Source organism: Panthera uncia, chromosome B4, assembly GCF_023721935.1.
Source record: "Panthera uncia isolate 11264 chromosome B4, Puncia_PCG_1.0, whole genome shotgun sequence".
In the NCBI taxonomy this organism is placed as follows: Eukaryota; Metazoa; Chordata; class Mammalia; order Carnivora; family Felidae; genus Panthera; species Panthera uncia.
The window spans coordinates 57,852,390-57,861,107 of record NC_064809.1 but is presented as its reverse complement, the minus strand read 5'-3'; the positions used below and the strand labels follow the sequence as shown (position 1 = coordinate 57,861,107).

The 8,718-nt window shown below is 40.0% G+C and overlaps 1 protein-coding gene across 1 annotated transcript in view; it reads right to left on the bottom strand.

Moving 5' to 3' along the window:
- Window positions 1-3,312: 3,312 nt before the first annotated feature.
- SSPN (sarcospan) overlaps window positions 3,313-8,718 on the bottom strand; it is a 37,846-nt gene continuing 32,440 nt past the window's right edge. The window contains 1 exon segment of the mRNA XM_049627222.1: window positions 3,313-7,826. Within this exon segment, the coding sequence (XP_049483179.1) occupies window positions 7,461-7,826 (366 nt within the window). The 3' untranslated portion in view covers window positions 3,313-7,460.

Here is an 8,718-nt window from a genome sequence, read left to right as displayed (position 1 = left end):
CAGCCAGAGCCGAGGCTAATGGGAAATGTTCTCCAAGTCCCACCAGCTCTGCAACTATGATGCTGCTGGTCAGACAGAGTAGGTGGCTACCTACATGGCTGAGTTTGAAAGACTACTGGGCAGGTCTCCCTGCCCTGGCATCATGCCTCATTTATCTGGAACTGAAGCTTCCTGATCTTTAGGAATATCCTATTCAAATGAAAACAATATTTATAGGGATCTCTGTATTTTAAGGTTTTAACCCCCGGGCATTTGAGTTAGGATACCTGAGTCAATTGAGTGTCATAGAAATGGGACAGGGGATGGGAGGGGGAAAGCTATAGGATGAGGTGGGGGAGGGGCAGCAGTCTCTTCTCTGGAAGAGTAGAGAATGACCTTGTTGGTCATTTTATCCCCAACTGTCCAAAGCAATTTTATTTAAAAAATTTTTTTAAATGTTTACTCATTTTTGAAAGAGAGAGACAGACAAAGTGCCAGTAGGAGAAGGGCGGAGAGAGAGAGAGGGAGACACAGAATCCAAAGCAGGCTCCAGGCTCTGAGCTGTCAGCACACAGCCTGTCGCAGGGCTCGAACTCACAAACCGTGAGATGATGACCTGAGCCAAAGTCACACGCTTAACTGAGTGAGCAACCCAGGCAACCCTGTCCAAAGCAATTTTAATATCTGATGGTGGGTGGGTGTGAGGGTCGCACCAAGATGGCTGCTCCTACTCTAACCCAGGCGAGGCCAACTGGAATCCAGGGTTTCACTTGTGGTCACTTCATCCAGACCCCAAACATACTTATGGTATCATTCCTCCCTGCATTTGCCTGAGTGCATGTTCCCAGCCGTTAGTTTAATAGCTATGTTCAGCGTCCGTGGTCCTAAGCTTCTGTATATTAAAACAATTTCTCTCTCTTTTCAATTGTATAGTCACTTTTGTTGCAATTGAGAAAAAAAAATTAATAAATACTTAAAAGTCTACTCGTGCCCATAAGGATACCTGATGGATCATTGGTTATTTTGTAAGAGTACATGAATGCTATCCTGAGTGAAAGAGAATTAAAAATGATCCACTGAGGCGATTGACAACTTTAGTCACATAATTTTCGGACTCTATTTCCTGTATCTCTGCTAATTCACTGTGGCCAGCACACCACTTGCAAGCCTCTTGGTGACTGGGTCACCAACAGTCCATTAAAACATGCGTAGGAAGATGTAGGGAGACCAGTTGGGAGTGGATTGCACGAGATGGCAGTCATCTTCTCTGGCCACAGCCCCCTGTGGTCCTTGCGAGTCACCGTCTTGCCCTCTACAATCGTACCTGGCCGGGCAGAGACAACACAGTGTGGGCTTCTGAGAAAAGGCGGCTGGGTAGAAAGAAGATGCAGGGCACCCCATCTAGAGAGAGACATAGTCCTAAATCTCCAGGTTCAGAGACCCCCAAACTGCCCACAGATATCTCCTCGTCCAGCTCCCTCATCAGGCATTAGCCAAGCCTCCTCCACAGTTCCTGCCAGCAGCAGGGAGGCTCACCTTCTTCTCCAGCCGACTTCCGGGTTGAAGGGGCAGGGTGTGCCACAGAAGACTCTCCAGGCCTCCACATCCCTCCTGCCCCAGTCAGAGCGCCTTGTTGAACACAAGGCTTCATGTCTCTGTGGAAATCTGGATCATGGCCCTGTATCTGCTTTTTCCCAAGAATAACAGATGAGCATATGTCCCGTGTGCCTCTGATTAAAGGATCTTTCTCGTGACCCTCCCAAACAACAACAAAAGAGATTTCCTCTCAGATCCTATGCTTTGGAAGGGATCAAGAAACATAGATAAATATTTGTTGGAAAGAAATGAAAGAATGAGTTGCTGTCTTCAAGATGGCACCCCCATACATTAGTTTCATTTTTATTTGCTTACAGTCTGAATTTTAAAAGTAAAATAGCCAATATTAATCCTGTACTTCATAAAGATGAGTCTGTCAAACAAAAAAAATAATTTAATATAAATATAATAACTTATTATGAGCTATAAAGATAGATAGACTCTATCAATGGAAAAAGTAGATTTCTGGCCATATAATTTCAATAACTTGCCACAAATTTAAAGATTTATATGAGTGTTTTCATATCCAATATGGAGAATGAAGCTCCGGTTGGTATTTGCTGACTACGCTCAAAACTAGACGTTTTTATGATTCTTGAATGAGAATCAGCGACCCACAGAGTGAAGCATATCAAAGGTGGTTGGTGGTTGGTTTTTAAATAAATGAGGGGTTGTACATCACAACCTAAAATACAGGGGACTGATAATGTACCAGAGCTCAATGAAGCTTCATTTGAAAATGTTGGGGTTAAACACACTTCTATCAAAATAATTCAAAGTGACATGAAAATCAGAAGAAATGCCTCAGCTTCTAGGTCTTCCTGAAGGAAGGAACCGAGAAAAGATGGCCACAATTGGGAAACATCCAGATGCATAAACCAACAAATAGGGATCCCGCCAGCCCATAATTCTGTGCACTATCATCAATAAGAGTTGGTGCTATCTTATTTTAAAAGTGGAATTTCTGAGGTGCCTTGGTGGCTCAGTCAGTTCAGCATCCAACTCTTGATCTCATCTCAGGTCTTGATTTCAGGGTCATGAGTCCACACTGGGCGTGGAGCCTAATAAAAAAAAAAGCAGAATTTCTGCTGGAGGCTCCTTTGATAATGTTCCTGGTTTATAAAAGAGGGAGTCACCAAAGGGGTTAGCAAAGCAGAGCCATTTTTCCAATTGGATGTGGGGACTGGAGGCTGCATCGATGAGAAGCATCACAGGCTTGCAGAACCCAACTAAGGATGGAAGAATCCAAATGTCTACTAAGCCTCTTGGAGCCAGTTACTTTGCTAAGTGCTATTTCGTGTAACCTTCCCCATGATACTGTGAGGCGGTTATGTTTTTCTCCACTGTACGAATGGGGAAGCTAAACATGAAATGGTGTGTCTAAAGTCACACAGCCAGAAAGTGGCAGTCAGATTTCCACCCCCTGGGACCTGCAGCCCTAACATTAAGGATAGGAAATCCACCTCAGAGAGTGTATGCTAAGTCATTATTCCTTTCTTTTCACATTCTACAAGCCTTTCTAACTAAATTAAACAGAAGGAACCACCACATTTTACAGTATAATCAACTATTTAAATTGCCTCAGAGTTCATAAGGAGTCCCTGCATTCAGATTTGAAATGGAATTAGGCCGTGTGTTTTTCCATATAATTAAATGTAGGATATGATTGAATGTGCAGCACTCAAACGTGTGTTCCTTTCTCTAGGCCAAGCTTTACTTGACATTAATAGATATAAATTAAGAATCAGCATTCCAAGTACTTTTTGCAAGATCTTTTTTCAGCTCAGGCCTGGGGAGCATTTATAACCTTGACTTCCACAGTGGGTGCAGGTACCAAAATAGAGACAGTCCCTGAATAAAGGAGTCAAAATGAGTATTAGTCCTCATCTATTCCAAAACCTAATTTTGGAAGTAAACACTAACCTGAGAGGTTTTTCTGTACACAAGTTCACGTGTAACGTACTGCAAAGCACATCCAAACACGGTGTTTTCAGAGATTATGAAAATTTTATTAACAAAGAAAATCTGCACATACGCATCTCCTTTAAAAATCACCACTTCATACCTTGAGAAAGCACTTTGTTTTCTATTCACTATTTCATCAATGGCAGGAAAATGAAATCACAACACCAAAATGCAGACCGATATTTCTGAAGGGGATAATCATTTGAGATAATCAAGAAGATAATCGAGAAAATCAGAAGAAAAGAATTAAGGTATTCATTGCCCAGGCTGAAACACTGAGTCTTCATCGAAACAAATGTTTCCACCACAAGTCAGTATATTTGGCCATCAGCTCTTTTTAACACTGTCCTGCATACTCAGTGTACATCTAAAAACATGACAGAGTTTTCTGAGTATAGTAAAAACTGATAGTCAGCATGATTTACAGAAATTAACGGCTCCATGGCAATAGTTGAGAGGTAATTACTAGAAAATGTGAAGGTTTGTTTCGTGACAGGATAGGATTGGTTTTCAGGGCAACTTCTCAGTTTGTTTCTGGTTAAGTAACTGCTCCACTGTTGTCCTTCAGAATCTTCCTTGGATAACCTCTACCCCACCTTTTACTAAAAATCTATAAACATATTCCAGATACAATGCATGCAAGAGGAGAAGTACAAGAATATTAAGAGATTCTGATGTCCTGCCCATGAATAGAAAACACACACATAATGGGCTCTCGCTGTCAGAACACATGGCTATTGCAGCTGGAAACCCCTCCAAAGAGATCATATAGACAGACGTTTAATTCAAAGAGGGGAAAAAAGTCAGGCCTGTTACTTGACTACAGTTTCTAGGGCCTGGTGTAGCTATATTTTTAGGCTTGGCTCCAAGGAGCTGCCTCCACAAATTTGGACAGAGCGAGGGAGGCACAGATGGTGGTCACGTGAAGGCACAGACCGATCGGGTGGGCTTGGTTACAAAGTCTGTACATTTAGGCTGCTGTATTCCTCCTATTTCAAGTACTGCCAAGTCCCGGCAGTTTCCACTCTTTCCAAAGTCTTGATTCATTTAATTCTCCTGAAGGAGGTGGAAGAGGAGGAGGATTGCGCAAATCTTACTGTTTTATGGTTTAGAAGAGACAGTCACCATCTTGGCTCCTTGTCAGATTTTAAATGTAACATTTTGCTAAGTGTAAAGCTGTGTCTCTGTTCCTTTTCTGTTGCCGGTTATTGTAACTTCAATATTTGCAAAACACAACCTCAAAATACTTTAAATCCAGCGTAAAGCAGTTTGTTATTCATGCAACACAATTCTTACATGTATCAATACTCAGTGAGTTCACAGCACAGGAATCTTTTCTTGGTTTCTTTCCTTCTTTATTTATTTGTTCCTTCTTTCACTTATGATTATTTTTTTCCTTTGGAGATTTAAGAATGATTTAATTACATACATAATTTTATATATATATATATATATATATATATATAAATTTATAAAATATATAAATCAGGATATATATATATATATATATCCTGATTATTATCAAACTTATTGTCTCATCCTTTTCTGGTTGCATTATTTAGAAAAAGAAACACATAAACTAAAGTTATTCTACCATGTGAAATACCCTGTGAATTGTTTGTAAAACATTGAGCACCTTAGTGATGTGTAGACTTTTAATTTTCTAATATAAAACCAGTAGTGTTTGCTATAAAAAGGAATTCAGGGTGTGCTTCTAGTGGTGCCTGATTCATAGCAATTAGCATTAAATCATCAGTTTCTCTCTCTTTACAGAACAGCCTACAATATTTCAGATTCTCTGTCATTTTCTTCTTTATGTCAAAAACTGTCCAAATCAGAATGGATTCAGCTATTGTTTTTTTTTTTTAGGTCATCATCTGGATGCTTGGTGTTCTCTCGATATAGTTTTTGCGTGTAATCCAACCTCTGCTCCAGAGTCTTATCTACTAAGTGTGAGTTCTTGGCCTGAGCTGGTGTGTAGGAAGGCCATTTTTTAAGCAAGTCAATACATTAAAAAAAAAGGTTTTAACATCTGTTAATCAGGTGTTTTATCTGGAGGACATAAAAGCTTTTTACAATTCTCCAACTAACTGACTTAATGTTTTTCCTTTTATTTGGATATTTATATTGTGTAGAAATTGACACTATCGTCACAACCAATGGAATTGTTCAACTACTTTCTAAGGCAAACAAGAAAATGATTTTCTTTTAGGGTAGAATTTCATGACTAGCAGAGTATATCAAAAGGCAATGTGGAGAGGCAAATTCATCTCAATTATTATCTTGAATTTCTGATTTCAATAGAGCATGCTAAGAGAGAAAGATCTTGATAACATTTATGCTGCATGCATTTGCATTCTGAGCTCCTTCCTTAAAATATTGGTATTGTTCAGAACCAAGTAAGAGAGAAAAGACTCCCACCCCAGCGTGCCTGTGCTTTTTTAAGTCACAGTAACTTAAAAACAAAACAAAATAAAAATTACCTTCCAAGTCAATGGGCATATGCTCAAATAAGGACATCAAGACATTAGTTTAAGTCTCTAGGTTGACTGGATACAAATATCAATAATAAGATTGCATATCAGATGCACTTTTGTGAATGGAACACTTAGGCATTACCCAGTCTTCCTCAAAAGTACTTAGCTGCCAAGAGAGATACTTTATAACGTATCACAAATGTGCTATTTGTATAAACATTTCCCATTACAAATGCTCTTGTTTTTGTTTAAATGAATATTTTTAACCTGAGCTATTAATAAAGAAATTTTTTTCTTCTCCTTTGTAAAGCTTGGCTTTCAGAAGAAAGAATCTTTAAGCCTCCTCTCTTGTGAGAGTAATTTCTCCTAATGCCGATGGTGCTACATAAGTACAGACAGGGCTCATTAAGTAGGCTTCTGAGCATAATTATAATTAACAATTAGGTAGAAATTAGTTTTAATGATTTGTTTTAGATGGTAGAATAGAAGCATAATGTAATTATTTTTAAGCCTTCTACATCATTAAGAATACAACTACCACCAACTTTCAATTATTGAGAAGCAGACAATCATCCAAAGTATTTAGTAAGTGATCTACTTACAGAGCCAAACTAAGGGAGCTGAAGAGAAAAGGCCTCCACCCCAGCCCAGGTGCTGATAATTATTTAGCCTTTGCAAAGTCTCTTCCTTTTCTACTCTGACCCTTGAAGCTGTTTCATGCCTTGAAGACATCTCTAACCAGGGAGAATCCAGAGAGTCAACCTAGTTGCTCAGCTCTCCCCCCTTTCTACAAGGCATAGTGAAAGGAATGGGGGGAGGTGGGAAGTTCTGGAAACGACTGCAAAATTTAGCAAGTGGTCCTGAAATGCCAATGCACACTATAAACTGAACAGGAAAGAGGATTATATAAATAATGGATAAAATGAGTACAGGTATTCCCCGCTATCCGAAAGTTTGCTCTATGCCGTTTTGCTTTAGGAAATATCTACATTAGCACCCATTTTCGCCAACCAAAAGAAATCTGAAGATTTCTGCTTCTACAAAACAGTGTCTTTGCTTTACCCCATTTCGGTTCACGGAAGTTTTCATGGGAATGCTCTATGTTCAGAAAGCGGGGGTGGGGGTAATCTGTACTAAGAAATAAACTCCAACCTGCAAAAATAAATGTATGCCATTCCTTCCCCGTTCAGTGTTCTTTTAATGTCTTAAAGTCAATTTGGATCTTATTTTCCCTGTAAGAATTTTTAAAAATACTATAGAAACCTGAAGAAATGCTCTTATTTCCTGAAAAATAGAAAAATATTCATTTACAACAGTGAATATTAGTTATTGTCAAAAGTTTTTTTTTTCTTCCTTTCTTCCTCTTCTTTCTCTTTTTCCTTTTCCTTTTTTGACCCCAGCTAGTCAGTGTGCTGTTTTCTCTCCCGCCTTTGAGCGAGTATGTTAGACCTTTTGCTGCTGGCCTTCGGAAGCTGTTAGGGAGCACACTCGGACACCCACGTAAAAGACCTGGTACCTGTGTTTCCACATGACAAAACAGGCCACCAAGCACACAAGGCCGCAGACCAAGTTAAGAATCATTTGGATGAGTAAGAACAGTTTGAACGTGCCGGTGATGCTGGTACAGTCAGTCACATCCCTGTACACAAAGGTCCTGCTGAGCGGCTCCAAGGAGGGCAGTTTGCACTGACAGGCATCGAGTGCTGTTCCACAGGTAAACTGTGTGAGCTGCGAATAGTGGTGGGCAGCGAAGGCCACGGCCAACACGCAGACCATCAAGCCCAGGGCACTCAGCAGAAAGTACAAGAGCTGCAAGAAAGCAGAAGAAAACCTTTCCAGTTACAAAGCACAGCGGGTGACTATTGACAAAACTCATTAATAAAAGCTGGTCTTTTTCTTCTCTGGCAGGAAGTTCCCTGAAGGATGGGACTGTTGTCTTTTCAGTAACGGAGTACTCGTGACTTAGGAATGGTTCCATGTCGATTTGTTAGTGAAGCAATCCGTAAGCCCTGATCGTATTTTTATTTGCCATATGGATGCGGAGTGCTTTGCATACACCAAGCCAACAATATTAGCTTGATGGTGGATACTTGTATATGGATGTAGCAAACTTTAGATGAATCCCAAACATGAGAGCCATCCCTGAAAGACATGCCATGATTGTTTTGACCTCAAAAGCTGCTCATATGAAGATTGCAGAAAGGCTAGAAGGTAAATGAAAGGCTAGAAGGCAATGAAAACACTGTATTGGCCAAAATTGGCAGTGATCGATCAACTAGCAACACAGGTTAATAAAAATGACCGTGGTCAATACAGTGGTTGCCAACCTGTGTCCAGAAATGCCAGGAGCCCCAGTAAGAGGTTGCTAGAAAAAAAAATTATGGTTCCAGAAGGTAGACGACTTGATGTCAGCTTCCTCACCTACAAGTGTCAACCCAAGTCCACCTCTAACCATCTAGTTCCTGAGTACAAAAATTAACTCTAAATGGCTCCTCAGCTGCCGAGGCTCTGAACACGTTGGCCTGTGTTGATAGCCTTGTGATGGAAAAGTCTGGTTCAAGTTCCAACTCTGCTGCTAAAGAACCATGGAATCCCCGAACAAGACATTTAGCCTACACTTGAAATATGTTGATCAAAAATTGTGAGTGCTTGTTGACACAGTCACAATATAAACCATTTTATATGACAAGAAATGTTCTTG